The 25,789-nt window shown below is 41.3% G+C and overlaps 1 protein-coding gene across 1 annotated transcript; it reads left to right on the forward strand.

Moving 5' to 3' along the window:
* The first annotated feature begins 15,518 nt into the window (after positions 1 to 15,518).
* LOC104822875 lies at positions 15,519 to 15,959 on the forward strand. Its single transcript, XM_010554233.1, has one exon. It carries the CDS (start codon positions 15,519 to 15,521, stop codon positions 15,957 to 15,959), a length of 441 nt encoding a protein of 146 aa, XP_010552535.1.
* Positions 15,960 to 25,789: the final 9,830 nt, after the last annotated feature.

Here is a 25,789-nt window from a genome sequence, read left to right on the forward strand (position 1 = left end):
TAAAGAGTGTGAAAGATGATGAGAAGATGAAGAGGAGAGGAGTGTCCCTGTTAAGGAGACAAATTAGGTGAAGTTGTAAGAGACTTGGTAGGGTCATATCAATAGAGTTTGATGAATTGCGAGTTGGTAAAGTTGGGGCGGTGGGAGTGAGAGTAGGATCAGTCATAGAGACTGTCAATGGAAGGCTTCCAACAGTTAGAGTGGAGTATTTGACGCATTGGTAAGTGGGATTTCAGATGGCAAGTGAGATAATTTGGTCGGGCAAAACTGCTCTTTCTGCAAATTCAGAACATGAAGGGCAACGCGGTGGAATCCAAGCGTAACTTACACTCCATCTTGATTACTTCGCTGGTATCGTCGTCCAGTTCGACTGCTGAAGGAAGAGGGACACCTAATTGGATCTCAACCTTGACACGAGTTTTTCCTGCGAGCAGAGGAACAAGTCTCATCTTTTTCGTGTGAAATGGTTCTCCAAGACCGCAAGCTATGTAGCTAATTCCTTAGAGGGAGTACATTTCCAGAGGAATATTATGAAGAGTGTTCCAAATGGGAGCAGATTTGAGGACGAGCTTATGAAGTGTCGAGGTCGGAGTCCATTTAGAGAGAGCGAACACGACGTCCACAATGTGCCACATGCCGACTTTTAGTGCCCATTTTTTAGTGGCAAGGTCGGGAATGTAGAACAAGCACATCAAATCGTTGATATGACGTACCGTGATTCGAGATTTCCTGTCCCAATTTGAATTCAGGGATTGAAATATTTTGGACATACTTCGGACGACCAAGCCCGATCCTCCCCTCGGCCTCAGAGCTGACCGACACGTGACCATGGTCGGACCACGACCGAAGGCTACTTTGACCTGAGTCAAGCCTTGTAAGGCTCGGACATGGCCCATGACAAGTTCTTGGGTGTGTCCAATCTTCTTCTGTGGTTTGGGCTCGGACCAAAGCCCATTTAAGATATTTAGGTTCGACGTATGTGTGTTTAGGAATGTTCTAGATATTTCTTTTTTCATTTGAGGCAAGTAGGAGACATAAGGAAGTATAGGGGACCGAATTTGTGAACTTTTCTATTTCGGTTGTTAAGCCAAACCCTAATAAAATCTGGGCTGGCCGAAGAGGGAAATAGCATCTTGAGAACCCCCAATATTTTCTTAAGTCCCGAAACCATCATTTTGGCGCCGACTTGTTCCTTTCTTGGACCACCACCGTCGGATACACCACTAGTCGTCCTCTCTAGTACCAAGTCGTCGTCGTTCGCTTGTATCTTTTACCCTATTAGTAAAACTGTCGCCACAGGCTTCCCCTTTCATACCTTCTATCCTCAAATCTCTCGGATTCTCCATTCTCACTCGAACCAAGGCTTAATTTGGTCTCTCGGTGGTTATAGACCAAATCTGTGCCGACCGAACCACCTCCTTCCCTACCGAGACTAGGTTGCCGCACATGGATCCATAGCCTCAAGCTAATCTCGTGACAGTTGGTATTAGAGCCTAGTTCGCTTACAAACGAACCAGACCCAATTCTCCGACCGCTTCTACGCACAACCGAGAAATGAGAGAGAGAGATGTCGCACACCGATAGGACCGCTGCTCCACTCTCAAATGTCCCGTCTGAGATCGAGAATCCTAGGGCACAGGGGGTTGAGCAACCCCGCATGACGAGATTCCGAGCCTAGGCTGCTGTTAAAGCAGCCATGAACGCAAACTGAGCCGAGACCAATCCCGGACCATGGGAGGACCGAATCCGAACCTTGGAGGATTTCCCGGCCGACAAGAGACTCGCATGGACAACTTTGAGCAGGAGATTGCTGCCATCAGGGACACAACCAATGATATGTGTTCAGACCATGACCGAAGGATCCAAACCGATTGGGAGGCCACAGACCAACAAATCCGACTCTTGCAAGAAGACCATGACCGAGAGGTAAGTGACTTGAGAAGATTGATTAATGATCTAAAGCTTGAGTGTCGTTTACACAGAAACCACGCTCCCGGACCAGCCCATGCACTGACCCCGAACACACAAGCCCTCCGAGTACCCGAACCATGGACTTACAATGGGACATGGAGTGCACCGACTTTGGAAGCCTTCCTCTTTGGCATAGAACAATATTTCGACGTAGTAGGCGTCATGGATGACCACTCTAGGGCCAGACACGCTCCGACCTACCTTCTGGATGTGGCCCAATTGTGGTGGTGACATCTCTTGGCCGACTGTGAGCGAGGAGAACGCCGGATCGATACATGGCTTCAATTTAAAATCGAGTTGAGGCAACACTTCGTCCCAATGAATGCGGACGACGAGGCACATACACGGTTCCATAGGTTACGACAAATAGGGAGTATACTTGATTACATTTGTGATTTTACGACTTTACGTTTTGAAGTTAACGACTTAACGAACAAGGATGTCTTGTTCCATTTTAAGGATGGTTTGAAAGACTATGCTAGGTTGAAAGTGAATAGGAGGGACGCTCAAATCCTTGAAGATGCCACTGCCATCATAGAGGGGCTCCCAGACTCCAACAACTCGAACCAACCCCCGAGGAACCAAGATGGAAATATGCGGAGACCACCTTTCTAAGGCCGAGACAACCCTCGGACAAGTGGCCCTACAACCCTATTTGTCCCCAGATAGGTCAAGGATAAGACCAAACCATCGAGGTCATGTTTCCACTGTGGGGGACCTATTGGGTCCAAGAATGTCCTAAACGAGCCAAAATGAATGCCATAGATAACCGATCCGACAAAGGTAAGGCAAAGCCTCGGACAAGGACCAAGCCATTGTTGGACCACTTCACCGTTTCGGGACCATGTCCAAACCACGACCGGCAACCCCAAGACCAAAAGCCAAGGCCTCTTGTACGTGAACGTTGAAATCTACAGTAAGGTTGTTCCCGCTATATTTGATACAGATGCTTCTCACAATTTTCTGGATGTAGGTGAGGCTAAGCGACTCAAGCTTCGAGTAGATGGGAATGGCGGGACTGTGAAGGTCGTAAACTCGCCAGCCCTAGTAGCCACCTGTGTTGCCCGTGATGTTCAGATCCAAATTGGCGATTGGATCGGGAAGACCGACTTCATGGTCTTGAACATGGACGACTTTAAGATCGTCCTCGACCTCACATTCTTCCGTTCGGTGAGTACCTTTATCCCCAAGGCCACGTCTTCTCTTGTGATCATTGACAGTGAGAAGCAGTTCAACTCCGAGCCTCACCCAGTAGCTCACCCACACTCTCGGCCATGCAATTCAAGAGAGGCATCAAAAGCTCGGATTGCTACATGGCCACTGTAATACCCCAATTCCCGAATAAATTATTTAATTTAATTTCGGGAATAAAATGAGGTAAAACAAGTCTAAAATATAAGGTGATTGGCATAAATATCGAACCAAGGGACCATCGGGACTAAAACGCGTCGAAAACGTCGGAAAAACGAAGAAAAAATGGTCTAGACCGATCGGTCCAGAGGTAGACCGACCGGTCCAGCGAAAAAACTGAGAAAAAGACGAAAAATTGGCCAAGACCAACCGGTCCAGAGTACAGACCGATCGGTCTGCACATTCGCGAGCCAGACCGGACGGTCTGGGCGCGGTGACAGAAAAACCTGTCGATCTGGCACCTTTCGCCCGCAATTATTGCGCGACATTTGTCCCCACGCGCCACCAGCCGCCACCCCTGTCTAGTGCGCAACACGAACGGACCCCCTGACCTGTCCTAGGGCCAGAAACCTCGCAAAAATCTGCCATTTTAACCCTCCCAACAGGCCAAGTCGACCATCTGTGATCAGAAACCGGAAATCCGAAAAAGAGAGAAAGTGAGAGCGAGAGAAGCCGATTCAAGGCAAGACGGCTTGGAAAATCAAAGAGGGACATCACTAGACAAGTTCTGGTGGGTTTCACGGCGCGAAACGGCCTGAGTAGCTCGCACAAGCTCGGATAAAATCACATATCGCAGAAAAACGAGGTGAGTAGTTTGGATTGTGTTTGTGAGATTCTATTTTCATCATTTATGGTGTAGACTAGTGTTTCTGCAAGAGTTAAGGACCTAGAAATGTTAAATATTGAGTGGGTAACAATTGGGACTGAAATCGGATCGAAATCTGGGCAAAAATGGCGGAAATCGGGATGAACCTCGCGGAGAAGACGAAGTCCAGGTCCCAGATCGTCCGGTCCAGGGACTGGACCGATCGGTCTGGTCCACGGACAGAACGATCAGACTGGAGAGAGCTGGACTGTCCGGTCCACGTGGTCCTAGACCGATCGGTCTAGGACTGGACCGATCAGTCTAGGACTGGACCGACCGATCTAGGTCACAGACGAACAATCGGTCCGAAAAACGACCCAGACCGACCGATCTATGCCCAGACCGATCGGTCTACATGTAAAATGAAATTAAACAAATTAAACGCCTAGACCGGACGGTCTGTCCCTAGACTGACCGGTCCAAGCGATATGAATAGCGAAAAATCCCAAAATGGCTGGACCGTTTGATCCACGTAGTGGTACCTGATGGTGCCGGTTGACGACTTGCGTCAGCACTATCAGGTATCAGAAATGCATGGAATAATGATAATGAATTAAAAGTGATTATTGAGAAAATATTAAATGGATAAAATAAGGAAAATTCTTGTATTGAGAGATTAGTTGGCTCCGTTCGCCATGAGAATGGGCTTTCTAGGCTCAACCCGAGCCATTCACTAAGCATTATGCTTAGCCCTCCGTTGTTGAATTTTTCAGACCCCGAGGAGCACGAGTAGCGCACTTGCGACGGCGATGACTTAGGGAAAGTGACATCATGTACAAACGTTTTATCTTTCTTTCGTGTGTTTTGGATTGTGGAACAAGGTTCCATTTGAAGACGGTTGTGTTTAATTACGTTTTTGGATATGTGTTGTTTTAAGAGACGTGTGGTATGTTTATTTCGCTGCGTATTTTTATGTAAAATTGATTTTTAATTTCCCGTACTTTCGGTTTTATTATATTTTATTGGTTTCGTCCATGTGACATATCCTGTTTACGGGATACGGGATTCGGGTGTCACAGCCACTGGCCGAGAGCTAAATGACTCAGAATCCTTAGACCAAGACGGACAATGTAGCCACAAGCTACTTCCAAACACAGAAGAAACTCAGCCTGAAGCAAGTTAGGTGGCAAGACTTCTTGGCCGAGTTCGATTACAACCTGGAGTATAAGTCGGGAAAGGCCAATGTTGTGATTGACGCCTTGTCCTGCAAGATGGAGTTTGCAAGTCTTATTGGGAGTGAACCTAGGACTGACTTCTCAACTCGGATCTGAGAGGCCATGTCCCATGATCGCGCTGCCGTTCATCTCCTTAAGCTTGTCTGAGAACGACAAACTCGCAAGTTTTGGGAACAAGATGGGTTGGTTTTCACATGTGGACGTTAGATTTATGTCCCAATGTATGAGAACATTCGGAGAGTCAGTCCTAAAGGAGTCTCATGACTCGAGGTGGGCCAGCCACCCGAGAGAGAAGCGGACCCTTGCCTTGGTAATCGAGAACTACTATTGGCCGCACATGACCAATGACGTGGAGGCATATGTCGAGACATACCTCATTTGCCAACAAGACAAGATCGAGCAAAGGCTTTCCACGGGTCTTCTACAACCTTCGCCCATCGCCGACCATTCATGGCAATCGGTATCTATGAACTTCATTGTTAATTTACCTAAGTCTAACGGTTTCAGAGCTATTTTTGTAGTTGTGGACAGGTTTAGCAAATATGCGACCTTCATTCCGGTCACGGCCGAGTACAAGACTGAGGAAGTAGCCCATGCCTTCTTTGCACATGTGGTTAAGGATTGGGGCCTTCATCAGTCTATCATAAGTGATCGGGATGCAAGGTTCACGAGCAAGTTTTGGCGAGAACTATTCAAACTCATAGGGAACGAGCTTGGGTTTTCTACATCATTCCATCCGGAGATAGACGACCAAACCGAGAGGATCAATGCCTTGTTGGAGCTGTATCTTCAACACTATTGAATGCTCATCAAGGGGATTGGGGCAAACACCTTGACATGACCCAATTCTCTCACAATTTGCAAAGGAGCGAGTCCATTGGTAAGTCCCCGTGCAAATTGGTATTCGGATGCCAACCTACAACTCCGAGTGGCCTATCCGTGACTTACAATGGCCCAAGCCCCGCTGCTCACACATTCGCCCGAGGATGGCAAGAGAAAACAAACAAAATTTGGGTATGGCTACACAAAGCCGCAACCCGAATGAAGAGATGGGCGGACAAGAAGAGGAGACCCCAAGAATACAATTAATGTCGGTGATGAATTCATAGTGAAGATTGTACCACACAACTTCCGAGGGATGCAAATGCTTCACCGAGTCTTGACCCGAAGTATGATGGCTCATACCTGATCATTGAAAGGATTGGACACATGGCCAACAAGCTACAACTTCCACACCGAATTCAAATCCATCTCATGTTCCACGTAAGTGTCTCAAACCCTACAAACTTGACCCTTTGGATGATGAAATAAATAGGTCATGGAGAGCACCGATCCTAGTCATTGCGGAATTCACCAAGGAAGCCGAGATCATCATCGATCGCCGAAAGAGGGCAGGCCAACTAGAATACTTTGTCAAATGGAAGGGCATTTCAAACTCAGAGAACTCATGGGAACCCGTGGACCACTGTTGGCAATTCGCGGATATGATCTGCAAGTATAATGCCAACCACACTTACCCATTTCAAGCCGTCAGACCATGGAGACTTGACGAGGACGCCCGAGTTTGAGTGGAGGAGCATGTGAGGGAAAAATAGGTAAATTTTTTGTACTTTTACCCTTGTACATTTTTCTCGTCCATCGGATCATGTAGGTACAGTCATGGACAAGTCAATGGCCAAGACAATGCCGAGAAGCACCTACCGAGCTTCCAAGCAGGTCAGGGACCACAGACGGCTCTGACGGCCAGGTCCCGACTCCAGGACATCCTTCCCTCGACCCCAGAGCTGACCAACATGTGACATGGTCGGACCACAACCGAAGACTGGTTTGACCCGAGACAAGCCTTGTAAGGCTCGAACATGTCCCATGACGAGTTCTTGGGCTTGTCTAGTCTTCTTCTGTGGTTTGGGCTCGAACCAAAGTCCATTTAGGATGTCTAGGTTCGATGTATGTGTATTTAGGAATGTTCTACCTATTTCCTTTTTCATTTATGGCAAGTAGGATACATAAGGAAGTATATGGGACCAAATTTATGACCATTCCTTTTTCGATTGTTAAGCCCGATCCTAATAAAATCTGGGCTAGCCGAAGAGGGAAGGGCATCTCGAGAACCCGCGGTATTTTTCTAAGTCTCGAAACCCTCATTTATAGCGCCGACTTGTTCCTTTCTCGGACCACCACCGCCAGTCGTCCTCCCTCGTACCAAGTCGCCGCCGTTCGCTTGTATTTTTTACCCTATTAATAAAATTGTCACCACAAATTTCCCCTTTCATATCTTCTATCCTCTATCTCTTGGATTCTCCATTCTCACTCGAACCAAGGCTGTTTGGTCTCTCGGTGGTTCTAGACACAAATCTGTCCCGACCGAACCACCTCATTCCCTACCGAGACTAGGCTATCGCACGTGGATCCATAGCCTCAAGCTAATCCCGTGACATTAGCAACACAGATTCTAGGAGTACGTCGGGTGAGTAAGTCGGACTGGCCAACTGTGAGAGTTTCCGAGAGGACTGACGTAGTCGATGGGCCCATGGAAGTTGCACATCTTGAGATTTGGACAACGACCAACGAGACAGATTTGTTGTGGCCGATAGTGGACTGATCGGTGAGGATCAAGACCCAAACCTTAGGTGTGGAGAAGACTCATGCGAAGCAGGAAAAGACATGAGCTTTTCATCCCCTCTTTGAGGAATTTCACCGAACAGGTGGTGTGCACATCTCGATAAACACCGACGAAGACAACAAACAGCAAAGGTCTTGCAAGTTTAGGAGAATTTGATGCAATTGGAAATTGAATCAAGCAAACGAAATTAAGAAAAAGCTTTTTGCTGATAATTCCATTCTCTTCAAAAATTCATTAATTTTGTTAATATTATAAAAAAATCTGTATTTTGTGGAAAATTTTAAAGTTTGTGATTAACGACAGTTAATTAATTAATATTTTTTCTTTTCTATTTTTCAAATTGATTGCAAATTTTTTTAAAACAAAAATTGATTGCTAAAATACCTTCCACCTCTACATGTACTTCTAATGATACCCTTCAAACAAAAAAAAAAACAGATTGAATGTGATAATAGACAATAAAACCCTCATACAATCATGTGAAGGCAAAAAAACCTTCATTTCTTTCTATTTAAAAAATTCAAAATTAAAAAAAAAGTAAAATAACGTTTATTACCTTCTCTGTCATTCGGGTCTCCTCTCTCTCTCCTAACTCTCACCATTTTTGTTCTCTTTTAAAAAATCAGAGATTCTCATCGCTAAATCTCGGTTTCTCTTAAAAAAATTTTGTTTTCTTTTTAAATCTCCACCTAGATTTGAGATTCAAAGAAGAAGGAACGACGAAGCGAATAACGTGACTTCAAAATCATCATTGTACTCATTCTCGCCACAATCTTCGACCGAGAATGAAAACTGTGTGCATATTGCGACGTTAGACGTACATATGGTAGGTTAACCGAATATTTCTTTTTAGATTCGTTGGATTTTGAAATTTATTGTTATTGGGTTGAACCGTGGTTTTGGGATTTGTCGATAGAAACTTAGGGTTTTGGGTTTTTGAAATTTTGGGGATTTTGAAATAGAATATTGGGTTTGAAATCAAATAATCGATTGAGATATTAAATGGGTCCGTTGGGATCACAACATCATTCAAGACAGTCATATGGGTTACAATGCCATATGAATCGACGTATGGATGTATGAATGACATGATGATTTGGGTCATATGGTCACGGTCATATAGGTCATATGATCATATGAGTAATGATCGTATGATCATAAAGTCACAAGACATATGGTCATGGTCCAACATATGAGTATATAAACTATGATTTCGTGGACAATGGTCAATGGTCGATGATCACATAATATGAATCATATGTTCACACGGTCATATAGTCACATGATCACATGGTCACATGGTCACATAGTCACATATTCACATGGTCACATGGTCACACTGTCACATAGTCACATGGTCGCATGATCACTTGGTCACATGATCACACAGTCGCATGGTCACATGGTCACATGATTTAGTATAATAACAATGAGTTATATTTTCTTTCAAAGAGTCAAAAATATATTACAAATATGAATGAATGAAAAAACACTTTTTTATTTGGAGGAGTACAAGAAAGTACAAATCCAACGGTTATCTCTTTGATGCAACATCTAGACATGAATCCGAAAAGCATATGCTGGAAAAAGATTCGTTAAGTGAAAATTTATTCCAAAAAATCTATAAAGAAGAAAAAGAAGGGTAAAGTTCTGATAGAAAAAGAAGATGAAGAAGTAGAAGATGAGCGAGAAGAAGAAGAAGAAATACCACAACAGCAACAATAACAACAACAACAACAACAAAAGTTGGCAATTCATAAGAGATCGTGGTAGTTCATTGGAAAAATAAATTTGAACCGCCATTTTTTATGTTCAAACTCTAATTATAAAATTCTTTTTGTTTATTTGATTGAACCCTAACTATGAACCTTTGATTTTGTGTAGTTGTTTAATATATTTCAACTTGTTTATGAAGAAAAAAAATTAGGTTGAAATATTTAGAGGAAAAAATTGGGATTTAAGTGTTTTAGGTCACTTAGGTCACATGATTGCATGGTCACAAAGTCACAAGGTCACGTGGGTTTTTAGGTCACATGGTCAAAGAGTCACATAATTGTAATGGTCACAAGAGTACAATGTTACAGGTGACAGGATGATTTAGATCACATGATCACAAGTCATATGGTCATATGGTCAGAAGAAAAACGGCTGGACTGGTCAGGACTAAATGCATTACGAATCAAAACTTCTGAGAAAAGATTCCATTAGACGGAATATGGATCATAGATACCGTAAGTTTACTCGGTCACATGGTCACATGGTGTGACACCCGTATCCCGCTTCCCGTGAACAGGATATGTCACATGGACGAAACCAATAAAATATAATAAGACCAAAAATACGGGAAATTAAAACCTTTAGTTTATAAATACGCAGCGGAATAGTTTAATACAACCTTTAATTATCACACGTCCGATCTTAAAATACAATGCAAATGAAATCATCGTTTTCAAGTTTAACACAAATCAAGTTCGTACGTGATGCTGCCTCCTCTTCAATCGCTATCCAATTATTGCTCATGCTCCTCGTTATCTGAAAAAAATTAGTCAACGAGGGCTAAGCATAACTGCTTAGTGAATGACCCGTCTTGAATCCGGTCAACTCATTGCCAGCGAGAACGGTATTAAAACGATAAAACACCAAATATAAATTATTCAATATAAACACATATTTATATCATATAAAAACATCATCGTGTCAATTCCCGTATGGCTTCACACCATCGGGTTAGCCGTAAACCCTGGTCATTTCTCATGACCAGGAGCGCCTCTCACGCCCGTCACATCTCATGACGTTGGCTGTCGCATCTCACGACAATCAAGTATGTATGGCTTCGCACCATAGAATCAGCCGTAAACCCTAGTCATATCGCATGACTAGGAGCGCGTCTCACGTCCGTCACATCTCATGACGTTGGCCGTTGCTTCGCGCAATAATCAAATACCGTATGGCTTCGCACCATAGAATCAACCGTAAACCTTAGTCACATCGCATGACTAGGAGCGCCTCTCACGCCCGTCACATCTCATGACGTTGGCTGTTGCTTCGCTAACAATCAAATCCCATATGGCTTCGCACCATAGGGTTAGCCGTAAACGCTAGTCACATCGCATGACTAGGAGCACCTCTCACGTCCGTCACATCTCATGACGTTGGCCGTTGCTTCGCGCAACAATCGATGCGCTTCACGCGCACGTCACTTCTCGTGACAACCGATGTCACTTCTCATGACCCATCGGAGAATAAAATCCAATCAACATACAATGATTCACTCGGTGTATATCGCACATCGCACCACACATTCAATTTATTAATTTATTCCAATTCTTCTCTTTTACATTTTGTCATGTTCCGTCTCGTTTTTCACATAGTTGATCGATTCCTAGGTTTATATTTCATCCCAATGTCTTTTTGGCTCAATTTCATCACTTTGTAGTTTGGACCGGTCGGTCCGGGCATTTCCGGATCTAGACCGGTCGATCCAGGTCATTTCGGGCATTTCCAGTGTGTTCTGGGTCTAGACCGATCAATCCAGGCCTTTCCGGGGTCTGGACCGATCAGTCGAGGCAATTTCGGACCGTTCCGGCATTTTCAGGGTCTGGACCGATCGGTCCAGAGCCCAGAGACAGATCGCGATTTCGCGATTTCGTCCCAGATTCCGGTCCGACTTCGTTGGCTCATAACTCACTCATTTCTTATCCAAATTGAGTGCCGTTTGTTTCTAAATATTCATTGAAATGTCGTTGTTTGATTCTAATCATCAATTTCTTCAATTATCACACCTATTTTCTGGGTAATGACCCGAAATTGTCGTACTTAGAACGAGTTTTGCGTTTTTCTCTGAAATTTACAATTTTGCTTTGATTTTCAAACTTTCATAACTTACTCATTTCTTAACCAAATCGAGTGCTGTTTGTTTCTAGGTGTTCATTGCAACTTCGACTTTCTAATTATGCCAGGTTCATTGTATCAACACCATAACAACGATGAAAATGAGCTCACACCGAGGCAACTCGAACCACTCACCTTGCTCAGATTCGGATCTGAGTTTTGGCCAGATTTGATGGCGTTTTCCGGCGACTTCTATGACGGCGACCCTCCTAGACCTTCTGGGGTTGGCCCTCTTTGCTCCCACGAGCTCCTTTCCCCTTCCTTCCCTCTCTTTCTTTTCCTTTCTCTCTCTTTCTTCTCTTTTTGTTGGGTTCTTCTTCTGTAGAGAGAAATGGTTGAGGTGCCATCTTTACAGAGGATTTCGATCGGCAAGGAGGAGTCACATGGGCACTAGCTCATTCCCACTGGAAAGCCTGCATCGCGGAGGGTCTGGGGGTGGTCACGACGCATCATTTGGTACCCCAGGCGCTGAAAAAAGTCTGTCTGAAGTCGGTAACTCGAGCTGGATTAGCACATATGTCTGTCGGGCTGGACCGGTCGGTCTGCCTCTTAGACCGTTCGGTCCAGGTGATCTGTTTCCTGTTTTCCACCGTTTTCTCGTCCCTTTCGCACATGGTGACGTCCGGGCCTTTTCCCGGTACCTTATGGCCCATTTTTAAGGTTTTTAAGGCCCGCCGATCGAACTTTTCTCTTTTTTTGCGGAACTAATTAAATATTTGAATCCGGATTTGGGGTATTACAAACTGACTTTTGGTCAACCCCAGACCAATCCTCTTTTCCGAATTACTAACCGCATTTATTTAATTATTTATTCTCGAAAATAATTAAATATTTTTCTTCGGGATCCGGGGTATTACACATGGTCACTCGGTCACATGGTCACATGGTCACTCGGTCACACGGTCACAATATCACACAGTGATATATGGGTAATATTGCTGACATATATTATTTTATTTTGTAGCACATGAAAGAGACGATGTATGAACTCTAAACTCGCATTCTAAAGCATCCTATCACCTACATAGGATACAACTACTTGAAGTGATTTGTCTAGGTAAAGAACAGATATTGTGCCCCTTAATATGCGACGATAATGTCACCCTGATCCGTGAGTAGATGGCAACTGCAATATTTGCCTATGGGAGGGTTCAGAGGTTTCACAAGAAGAAAATGTGAACTTTTATTTTATCAAGTGCTTTGTTAATTTGTTTTAACCCTAATTATGATCTTTTTTTTGTTTGTTTGATAGTATGAACTTTTATTTTTGGTTTTTATTCATTAAAAATCTACACTTATTAATGTTTTTTAGGAAAAAATCTAGGTTGAAATTGTTTTAGGAAAAAATTTGAGTTTAAAATATTAGAGAAAAATATAGGGTTAAATTCAAAGTGGAGAAAAAAATAGGCATCACAAAAAATTCTGCATTTTTTACATGATTTTATGTGAAAATATACTCTACCAAAATATGTTAAATTTTGTTCATAAAATATTGAACTTTTTAATGTTTTACAAAAAATTCTGGGTTAAAAATATTGCAGGTGAAAATTTGGGGTTAAAAATTAGAAAAAAAAAAATATAGGGTTAAGAAGAAAAATATATAGGTTGAATATTCAAACTGGGCCCCACATTAAAAGTAAAAATAGAAACAATAATTGTGGACTCAACAAAACGGAGATATATCCAATCTACTCTTTGACTGCTAGAAGGACTTCTTCCTATACCCTTGAAAATCCAAATTAAAAAAAAAAATGGGGAGAAGTGATGCAAACACCAATTATACCCTCATACTTTTATTAAAAGACCATAAAACCCATTTGAAATTTAAATTAAAAAAACGATTCTCTCTTTCTCTCTCCTACAGCAACCCACGTTCTGCCTCTCTCTCCTCACTCTCGACATTTCCCTCCCTCCCCTAACTCTCGACATTTCCTCCGTTTCTTTCGAAACCGTCGAATTTTCGCCGAAAATATGTGGATTTAAGCTGAGATTTTCCTCTCGTAAGTCTCTGTCTTTACTCTCCTGAGATTCGAAGCACAAAGAAGGAGAAAATGGCTTCTACAACAGTGGTTCACTCATCTTCGTCGCATCTTCGAACGAGACCGATTCTGATGAGGACATGGAGCCGAAGCAAGAGCACTTGGATGCGGAGCACACGGAGCTAGGAGCGAACATGGATCCCTCGGAGCAATCAACCGAAGACCAGCCCTTGGACATGTCAAGTGATCAAGACGTTACACGATCACTTGATCCCGCAAAGCTCGACAACGACCATCACGCGAAGGGTGCCCCACGAGCATACATTAGGACCGAGCCGCCAATCACTCGGGCCAAAACTCGAGCACTTCGTCAACTACTATATGGCGTCGTTGATCAAGTCTTGAGCGGGATACGGGACGAAGACGAGGCCGACGCACCCCGACATGGCCTGCATCACGTCTTCACCATCATGGCCGAACCCTACATGCAAAAGGAAGCTTCTTGAGCTGCAAGCAAAGTCCCAACAACTATATTCTTCCCACCTACCTTATTAAATGCATAGGCTCCTACCCCTCTTGCATGTAGACTTGCATTAATGTAATTCTAGTTGTTGCTACCTACTTAATCCTCTATAAATATGTTGTAAGAACTCATTTGAGATCAGATTTGCTTAATCAAAAGAGTTTATTTTCGAGCTAAAGCTTGCTCTCCTTTCGGTCTGTCCGATTGTCTCTCTTGGTGTGTCCGAGAGCCCTATCTTGGTATGTCCGAGATTACCCTTGGTTTGTCCGAGGTTTCTATCATTCTTTCGATCCATTCTCCATCCATATTCTATCTAGCTTGAATTCGAGAGCCTTGAAAGTGCCGGTGATTGAGCTAGATACCATTTCCACTTCGAAATCCATTGTTAACCCGAGATTGAGTTCGAGTGCCTCCAAGAGAGTGCCGGTGATTGATCTTTGGTTCCATCACTTCATCGAGGTTTCTACTTCGTAGCCGAGGCGTGTATCAGATTCTCAAATCTAAATTGCGGAGTTAAACGACCACATGGTAGGTTACTTCTCTTTTTCTCAGATTTGCATGATTTTGAAAGTTTTTTATATTTCCTTGATGTTTTTCCGTGATGATTCAAAATGATAGAAACTTAGGGTTTTGTATTCGAAATTTTAGGGATAGCATTATGATGTTTGGGTTGAAGTGGTTAAAATCGAAATGATTTGTTGATTTGGGTCACAGTGATATAGGTGACGGGATGTGTGGGTCGATGTTTGGATGATGAATGATATGTTGATTTTGGTCACAATGATATAAGTGTTAGGGTTCGATGTAAATTAGGTCACAGGATCGGTTCGGTCAGATGGTGACTGGTGACTTGGTCATAGTTCACAGGACAATAGGTTACATGGTACCAGGGCAATAGGTCACATGACAATTGGTCACGTGGTACCAGGACAATAGGTCACAGGAGAATAGGTCACATGGTACTATGTGACATGGTCATAGGTTCACAGGACAATAGGTCACATGGTACTATGTGACATGGTCATAGGTTCACAGGACAATAGGTCACATGGTACCAGGACAATAAGTCACAGGTCACAGGAGAATAGGCCACATGATCTAATCTATTTTATTGTTGTGCAGTTGTCGTTTATGTACAAAATGGAAGACATTCAGTTCTCTCCTAAGATAAATTCCGTGTTACCCATCGGACACAATAAAAAAACTGAAAGACTTGTTAAGCCCTGAAGAATGGAGGCATTTCAGTCATGAGTCGCAGTTTCAGCATTTGTTTCACATGCAATTTGATGGCACGCTGAAGATGGCTCCAGCAGCATTCCTGATAAACCATTGTATCATTGTGGATGATGAAAATGAATTATGGTTTGTTCTAAATGGTGTGCCCATTAGATACTCCATAGTTGAACACGCTCTCATATTCGGATTGAAATGCGGTGAGTATCCGGCTGGTTGGGAATATATGAGGAAAATGCAGTTTAGAGTGAAGACTTTTGGAAATCGAAAGGTGTCTAAGGAGAGTGTGATAAGACATCTCGAGAAGACGCCAAATCAAAGGGCTGTTGATAGGAAGAAACTGACTGTTATCATGTTGCTCAGAGAAATACTAGATCATGACACCACAGATGAATTTATAAACCATGATTTGGTGGACATGGTGGATGATTTGGCTTTCTGTGAGAGATTTCCATGGGGACGCTACACATTTGATAGAATAATTGATCAAGTTAGAAAGAGCTTCTGAAGTGGAGGGCCGAAGAAGAAATGGCATTGTCGGGGGTTTATAATCCCTCTTATGGTAAGGGTTTTTTACTATGTGTATAAATGAAAAGTACCGTAATTATATTGATTTGTTTTGGAATTTAATATTTACACAATATGGTACAATTGCTTCCTTTCGAATGCATCTCAAATTTGGGTGCCAACGGGATGTACAAAGACGTCGAGGGAGCGGATCCGACGTGTCCCAGAATGTGCAAGAAATCCATCAAAGCAAATGTCAGATGGAGTTTCAACACTGTTATAGACCAGATTGACACTAAAGCAAATGTACATATAAAATAGGACGGTGTGTTGGTCACAGGTTTCATGGTCACATGATACCATGTAACTCGGTCATATGGTACCATGTAACTCGGTCACATGGTACCATGTACCTCGGTCACATGGTACCATAACCTATTTGGTCACATGGTACTATTTAACTCGGTCCCATGGTACCGTGTAACTCGATCACATGGGACCATGTGACTCAATCACATTGTGACATGATGCATATAGTAACAATAAGTCTCATCTATTTTTCAGGGAATTAAGAGCATTCTTAAGAAGGAACCGACATAAGAAGCTCTTCTTTTTTATGTAGAGGATCTCGATGGAAGTGAAGATCCAACGGTTAAATATGGATGCAATATCTTGAGAGGAATCCGGAGAGTGTATACTGGAAAACAAATCCATGAAATGGAAATTCGTTCTAGAAATTCTTCAAAGAAAAAGAAGAAGGGGAAAAGTTTGGTAGATGAAGATGAAATAGAAGATGAGGGACGAGAAGAAGAAGAAGAAGAAGAAGAATAAGAACAAGAACCACAACAACGACAACAACCACAACAAAGATTCATACCACAACAAGGGATACAAAAGGAAACACAAAGAGTTCACGGAGTGTCAAGTCTCGAAGCACTGAAGACCGATTGAAGACCGATTTCAGGGCCGAAATTAAAGCATCCGAGATGAGAATCATCAATGCTGTGAGAAGGCTTTTAAAGGAGGTTGGACTCCTTGGAAAAGAGGGATTTGTCCCAAGTCCCACAGTGCAGGAGAACCCGGTGACAGATCCGGTGGATAAGGACATATCCACGCCCAGGTCCACAGTGCAAGAGAACCTTAGAAAAAGTCATGTTGCGAAAGAAAGAGTTACGACAAGTCCTTTGATGGGTTATGTCGGTACCGACGAATATTATGATCAAGATGTTGGAGTTTTTGAGTTAAGACCGAGAGATGTGACTCCATTGGAGTCAGAAAAAGAGAAGACAACTGCCCATGATGCATTGGTTACGGAGAAAGAACCATCTCCTAAGGAGAAAGAGGCATCGAGCAAGGAGAAAGAGCCCTCGCCTAAAGAGGTTGATCTTTCTTCCATGGACGCTGAAGCAACAAGTAAGTATTCAAACTTTGTCATTTGGTCATATCGGTCCATACTTGCTTGGTCACATGGGACCATATTTATTTGGTCACATGGTTTAATTAATCTGTGTATATCTTGTTTTTTGTTCAGGAAATGTCTCTGAAGAAGATGCTGAAGAAAATGACAGTGACGATGATGCTGGTGACACTGATGGTGATGAGGGTGAGGCAACCGACGAAGAATCTGAAGAGGATGACGCTGATGGCGAAGAGGGTGAAGGAACCGATGAGGGTGAAGGAACCGAGGAGGGTGAGACAGCCGATGAATCTTCTGACAAAGAATCAGCTGCTAAATCCAATGAAGACACAGATATGTCGGTACCATCTGTTGAACATGAAGTCAATCAACCTCCACCAACAGTTGAATCCTCTGATACACAACAGTTGAAAAGAACAAAAAGGAAGCTTACTGATGAGCCATCCAAAAGAAACCCTTATGTAGAACCAATATCAACTGGTCCACCGGCCAAAAGAACTCGGTCTCAGGCTGTAGAAGGTTGAGGTAGAGGCAGAGATCGAGGCAGAGGCAGAGGCCAAGACAGAGGCAGAGATAAGGGCAGCGGAAGAGGTCAAAGCAAAACTGTCCAGGAGGATGTTACTGAGGAAGATGACGATGATGAAGAAGCTTCTGAGGATGACATTGCTGCGGGAAGAACTGAGAAAGGAATTATGCCTTCGTCGAGTGAAGAAAAGGTATTTGTATGGAATCCAGAGTGTGTCCACCCAAGTGGAGGTCTGATCAGGAATCCAGGATTTGTAGAAGCATCCGGTCCACTCGCCAACACTCTATGGGAGTTTATGAAGAAGCCACGAGAGACACGATTGTGGAAGTCAAAATTGGATGAAATACGTATGTCAAAATTTTGGGAAGATCTTCTACAAGTGGCAGTATGGCTCACAGATACTGTAAGTTTACATTAAGTTATCTTACGTAGCAAGGTCACACGTATCTTGATCACATGGTACCATATCACCTGATCACATGGTATCATGTAAATTTGGTCACATGGCACCATGTAAATTTGGTCACGTGGTACCATGTATATTTGGTCACATGGTACCATGTAAATTTGGTCACATGGTACCAAATGACTCAGTCACACGGTACTATTACACTGAGTCACATGGTACTGACTTCTGAAATATGTTGTTGTTTTTTTGTAGCATATTGAGGAGGCAATGTATGAGTTACGAGTCCGCGTTATAAACAACCCGGTGACCTATATAGGAAGCAATTATATGGTTTGTGACACTATTTTCACGGAGAACATCAAGTGGTGGGAAAAATCAGGTGACTTGTCAACTCTGGGAGATCTTGAGCCGTACTTCAAAGGAAAACTTCCAATTGGGTGTGCAGGAACGCCGTTGATCACTTACAATGGGTTTGTAAGTGTACTTAGCATTCCATCCCTTTCAGACGATCGAATCAGTTGCCATTGGAAAGCCATTCTGGTGGATTTCAATGAGAAATTGCTCCAAGTTTTTGACTGCCAACCGAGACTAAGGGTCAATATGGAGAGTGTAGTTCAGAAACTAAGTCGTCTTATTCCCAAGGCTTGTCTCCTTGTTGGGTCGGATTCTTTCTCTGATGGTGATGAACTGGAGATTGAGTATGTGGAGGGACTACCTGAGAATGCCAATGGCTGTGATTGCGGTGCTTTTGTTGCGAAGTGTGTCGATGCGATGTGCCTTGGGAAAGAACAGATGTTGTGCTCAATGATTTGTGATGCCAACATCTCCATGATCCGTGAGCAATTGGCAGCCTCCATCTTTGCAAATGGCCAAGTTCAGAAGAAGTAGGACTGACTATATTTAATTTCACCTAGATATGACCTTGCTATGTTTTTTTAGAACACTAAGTTATGAATTTTTAATTATGGATTTTTGTTTATTATATGTCTGAATTTCTTTAGTTACACCGTCAACAAAATCTAGATATAAAATGTGTTCTACAAGTGTTGGAGGGAAACAAATTTGGCATGAAAATGTTGGAGGGAAAAAATTTGCTTTAAAAAATTAATGAAATGACGGGTCTCAGGGTTGAATTGTCGACCGTAACATTTCTGAACACTTGGATGACATTGGATCCCACTAAAAATTGTGCAATTTCAACATTGGGTCCCACATTTTTTCGGTCACATGGGATCAAAGTTGGTCACACATGGTCACAAGTGTCGATTCTTTCAATTGAATCGATACGAATGTTGTCACATGTTCCATATAAACCCTTTGTTACTGTTTTCAAGTGTTAAAATAGATTCTTACGAATTTTGTATGTAAAAGTAGTCTTCTCATATGTGTTCCACAAATGTTCATAGTCTTTTATGAAGGATTTTGACATTTTTGGTGGTTTTGTATTATAAGCTACTTATAATGTTTTGTAAAATTATAAAAAAATACTATATTTATATTCTTTATAACTTGTTATAACATACCAAATTTTAAAATACACGTTAAACCCTATATTTACCTTTGTAACTTGGTCACATGTTACATTCGGTCACAATGGTCACATAGTGCAAAATTGACTTTGGTCACATTGGTCACATGCTGGTCACAATGGATCACAATCGGTAGTCATATGCGATGAACTTATTTAATGTTTTTTAATATGTTTACACACACAGAAGTAAATGGAATACAATGAAACAAATAATCGTAGTACACCGAATACAATATAACATTATTATACAATTTTTGTCTTTTGTTTCATTCAAAATTAAGTGTACTCTCACACATTGCTGATGTTGATGCTCCTGTCATGACATAGATCCGTTTCCGTGATTCGCCAGGACCTGGATAGCGATTTTGTTTCGGTCTCCCACTTTTTCGTTGCTCTTCCATTATAGGAGGTAAAACCACATAGTTTGCAACATATGGGTTATCGATGCTCCATTCACAACAATCGGGGACCGGATACACAGTTGTTTCATAAGCGTGACTCCATGATTCACGCAGATAATATGGAGAACACAAGTCTGGTATCATATTTGTTTTCCCAACCTTGTGAAGTGCTACGACTGCGTGACTGCATGGGATCTTATCAATATCAAACACTCTACAACTGCACGATCTATCTCTGATTTTGATCAAGTATTTTGTGTCTTTTCCACTGGTCATCTCAAACTCTTCTGTAATAGAGTTCAATACAATTACCTCATACGTACACGCCATCTCGTAACGCTCATGTAGCACTTTGTCAACATGCAGTGTCAGTTTTTGAGAATCAACGGCACATCTTGCTTCCACTCGACGCCAATCGAACCATTCCACAGTCTTTGAAAGACATATATCAAGCACGCCTAGCACCGGAAATTTTTTGCTTTCTTCAAAACAGAGTTGATCGATTCAGCCCCATTTGTAGTCAACAAGTTGTACCTTTCACGCTTAAATTCACACCTCGCCCATTTCTCAGGATCAAGTTCTTCTTTCTGCATATACTCGGCAACTTTGGGATACCTACAAAAATGAAGACTCATGGTCAGAGATCACATGGTACCCTGTGCCATGATCACATGGTACCATGTGACCATGGTCCCATGGTGCCGTTTCAACATGGTCACATGGTACCATATGCCATGGTCACATGGTACCATGTGCCATGGTCACATGGTCAAATGTTTCTGATTTGTCGATTCTTTATAATGGTTAGAAAGTTCATACCTATTCTTCAGATCAATAAATCGCTCTTCAAATTCGTGCAACGTATACGCTTCCGCGCATTTGAAAAACCTTTCTGCGACAGTTTCACCTCTTGAACTCTTTCTTCCCACACCTCTGTTAACCTTAACTTTCAGATTTTGCACTATGTGTCTCGCACAAAATCCATGGCCAGCTTCTTTGTACACTTCTCTAACGGCCTTTATTATGCTTTTATGTCGATCAGATATCACAACGACATCATGTCCATCTGGGATTGCATTTATAAATCTTTTTATAAACCACCTCCATGATGCATCTTTTTCTCTATCGATAATACCCCATGCCAATGGATATTGGTGGTGGTCACCGTCTTGTGCGGATGCAAAAACTAATGTACCCTTGTACTGGCCTGTAAGAGAGGTTGCATCAATAGCAACCACTTTACGCATGTAATTCCATCCTTTAACCGTTGCACCCAATGCAATGAAGAGGTATTTGAAACTTCTGCCATCCTTGTCTAACTCAAGACTTACAATTGTCCCAGGATTTCTCTTCTGCAACATGCACAACCATCCAGGAAGCTTCCTAAAATGCTCTGCAGGATCACCTCAAATCTCACTTTCAGCTTTGTACTTCCCTCGTAATGCCGTCAAATATGTTACGGTTGTGCCATACTTTACTTTTACATGGTCTATTATTTCATGTGCAGAAGGAGTGCTATCAAGTTTACCGGGGAATTCATCCTTCAAATAATCTCTAACCAATTTTTTTGTACCTCTCATACTTTTGATTGATTCTGAAACGGATTTGCAACTGTGAATGGGATTGTGTTTTCTTACACTCCAACGCTTCGAGTTTAAGATCAATGCCGTACGCAATCTCCAATTACAGCCGGATCCGGCAAATTTGCATCTTATTTCCCATAACTTCTTATCAGAACTCATCGTAGTATACCTAAAACGAGCCATAGTTGCACCCTTTCGAACATATTCTTGTGTTGCTTCCTTATCGTCAAACTCATGACCAACTGTTATTTTAATCCATCACTGAAAATGAATACAGAATCAGAAAACAAAGAGTCCTCCACAATCTGAAGCTCCAAATCATCATCACCACCACCACCACCACCACCACCACCATCATCATCATCATCATCATCATCATCATCATCATCATCATCATCATAACCAACGCCTCTTTCACTATAACTTCTCTAAGTCCACTTGAATGTTCACTATCAAAAAGATGTATAACTTTTGGCACAACACCTCGTTTCCCATTTACTCCCAACTTTACTCTTAAAATTTGGACTCAACATAAAACAATCATCATAGTCTACAACACCTCGTTTCCCATTTCCTCCAACAACACTACCATTAGAAGGAATTATAGCCTCTTCTTCAACGTTTTCTTCAGCATCAATTTTCATACGTAACTCTCCTATCTCCACATAAAGCATACCCCGCAATCCATTTATTTTATCCAACAAATAAATATGAACGTGCTTGTCATTCCATACGTAAGTCGGCTTTATGTTTTCCTTGACATTTGGCAAATAACTTAACTTGATCTCCATTTTATCTTTCTCCATATTCATCTCAACACATAACTCTCGAACAAGTTCACTGTAGGTTACCTCACAGGGGGGCAAAAGAACAACAATCTTTGATTTTCCATGAACTTTCCTTCCCATTCATATTCTCCATTTTTATTCAATATCCACCTACCATCATACAGAAAGTATACAATTGTCGATCTCCCATCTTGCCCGTCCATCGTAGCTGTAGAAAACACATATACAAAATGCAGATTAACTCAACTATTCTGGACTATGTGACCATGTGAATATAATACCATGTGACCATTATTACCATTCTGACTATTCTGGACAATGTGACACTGTGACCATGTGAATTCCTCACCCTGTAACCATTATTACCAATCCTACTATTATGAATCATGTGACCATGTGACCATGTGGACATGGTACCATGTGACCATGTGAACATGGTACCATGTGACCATGTAAACATAGTCTCATGTGACCATGTAAACATAGTACCATGTGACCAAGTGAAGATAGTACCATATCATTCTTGAAACCTATGACAACCGTTATTCTAATGAGTCGTGACTAATGTCACCATGTCACTTTGTGATCATATGACCGTGTGACCGTGTCGCCATGTCACTAACTCCTCTCTACTGTGACCCGACATTTGTGTACAGTGATACTCTAGAAACAACATCTCAAACTCAGATCCGACCCGGATCTGTGACTATACTATACTATAAAAGATAAAACTTCTAAAACATCAACAATTACAAGAAAAAAAGTGGAAGAAGCATCACTGTTCATCATATAAACACCAACAACCATCAATGTGGATGAAAAAGAATAAGATTTTCACAATTGCTTACCTATTTTCAACTTCTTTGATAATTTCGCACTGATTTTGCTTTGATTTCTAACAATTTTGGAGAAAAAAACGAAAGATTCAGAGGAGAGAGAAAATGTAGGGGAGAGAGAGCTCAATGTCGACGAGGGAGAGAGAGGTAGGAGAGAGAAATCGGAAAGAGAGAGAAAAGAGACAACTAAACCCTAATTTTTGGGGGATTTTTTATTAAAAAATTAAATACAAAAGGGTATTTTAGTCATTACTTATTGAAGAGGGTATATTAGAAGTTGGATTTTTTTTTAGGGGAAGGTATAAGTGGATGTTGATGTAACATATTGAGGGTATAACGGAAGTTGCCCCCAACAAAACATAAAAATCTGGTGAAATTCTGACTACTTCTTCGTGTGGACCCCACAATATATTTCGGTCACAATGGATCACAATCGGTCAGAACCGGTCACAACTTTCGATCCATGCGATTTTTGTTAATTTAATCACTCTACAATTTTACACATCTCTCATAAATCTATTTTATATTGTTTCGAACATTAAAATATGATTTTTATGATTTTTATGTTTCAAAGTTATTCTTTCAAATGTATTCCTATATGTTTCATAATGGTTTATGAGTACTTTTGATAAATTTGGTATATTTCATTTATAAACCCTTTAAAATATTTTGAAATTTTTTCACACACATTATATATTTGATATATAGACTCTGATAAATCACCCCAAAGCTTAAAAATTAAATTTAGCCTATATTTATCAACACATTTCGGTCACGGATCACAATTGGTCACAATGGTCACACAGTGCAAAATTGCACTTCGGTCACATGGTCACATGCTAATCACAATGGGTCTCAACAATGATTCATATGAGTCAATTTATTTAGTGTGTAACAAGACTCACATATATGCGAAAGTAAATTGAAATTATTAAGTAACTAAATTTACTCAGAATTATTTTAACACATTATTGTACAAACACAATACAACATTATTATACAAAATTTTTTGGACATTATTATACAAAAGCTTTTTTAACACATTATTACACAAATATAGTACACTATTATTAAATAAATTTTGGCTCTTTATTCACTCCAAATTAGGCGTTCTCTCCGACATTGTCAATGTTGATATTCCCTTTGCATAATGGTGTGTTGTATTTGTATAATAATGTGTTCATAAATAAGTTCAAATACAAACTAGACGTTCTATCCGACAAGTTCATAAGTAAGTTCAGATACAAAATAATAAAAAACAAAGAATAAAAGTTAATAATTTAGGGTTTTACCAAAACAAATAAAAGGAGGTCATAATTTAGGGTTTTACCAAAAAAACAAGATACTTGGTCAAGTAAAAGTTCACGCTTTCTTGGTCACCTTGCCATGAACAAATATTGTGGCTGTCAACTGCTCATGAATCAGAGAGACATCATCGCACATATCAAGGGGCACAACGTTTGTTGTTTACAAAGGCAAATTGCATCAACATACTTTATTGCAAAAACACCACATTCATAACCATTATCATTTTTCGGTTTCTCTCTCCTCCCATTGTAGACGTTCTCCTACCATTCATGTAACACTTTGTCAACATGCGGTGTTAGGGTTTAAGGACCATGTGACTATGCGACCTTGTGATCATGGGACCGTGTGACCATATGACCATGGGACCGTATGACAATGTGACCGTGTGAGAGACCGTGTGACCATGTGACCATGGGACCGTGTGACCATGTGACCTTGTCATACAGATTTTGCTATGATTTCGTCTAATTTTGAAGGAAAAAAATCTAATTTCAAAGGAGAGAGAAAACAATGAAGAGAGAGAAAGCTTCATCGAAAGAGGAGCTTAATCGAAAGAGAAGCATGGAGGAGAGAGAAATCCTACTTTTGGGGAGAGAGAATACCGATTTTAATTTTAAAAAATAAATATAAAATAATATTATAAGGTTATTTTGGTCCACATACATTTGAGATGTAAGAATTTTTTTTGGATAAAAGGAGGGTAGACGTAGAAATACATTTAGCATATTGAGGGTAAAAGAGATAATGCCCCGATTCAAGGCACCCCACGAGAATATAAGTTGGTTTCATAATGGACAAGACTACAAAAACTACAAACATATTAAATTAATCAAACAGTAAATGTGTGTATTTATTATATGTTAAGATAGATGAAATTTTAATATTTGATAGAGCGCATGTGCTTTTATATAGTCAAACAGTAAATATTTATACGTTAATTGTTTAACATCGTTAGAGCGCATGTGCTTTTATATCAATATTTGAAAAGTTGATATATTTTGTTAGAAATAAGTTTTTATATTTGCATGGAAA

This window comes from Tarenaya hassleriana, unplaced genomic scaffold (assembly GCF_000463585.1).
Source record: "Tarenaya hassleriana unplaced genomic scaffold, ASM46358v1 Cleome38, whole genome shotgun sequence".
Classification (NCBI taxonomy): Eukaryota; Viridiplantae; Streptophyta; class Magnoliopsida; order Brassicales; family Cleomaceae; genus Tarenaya; species Tarenaya hassleriana.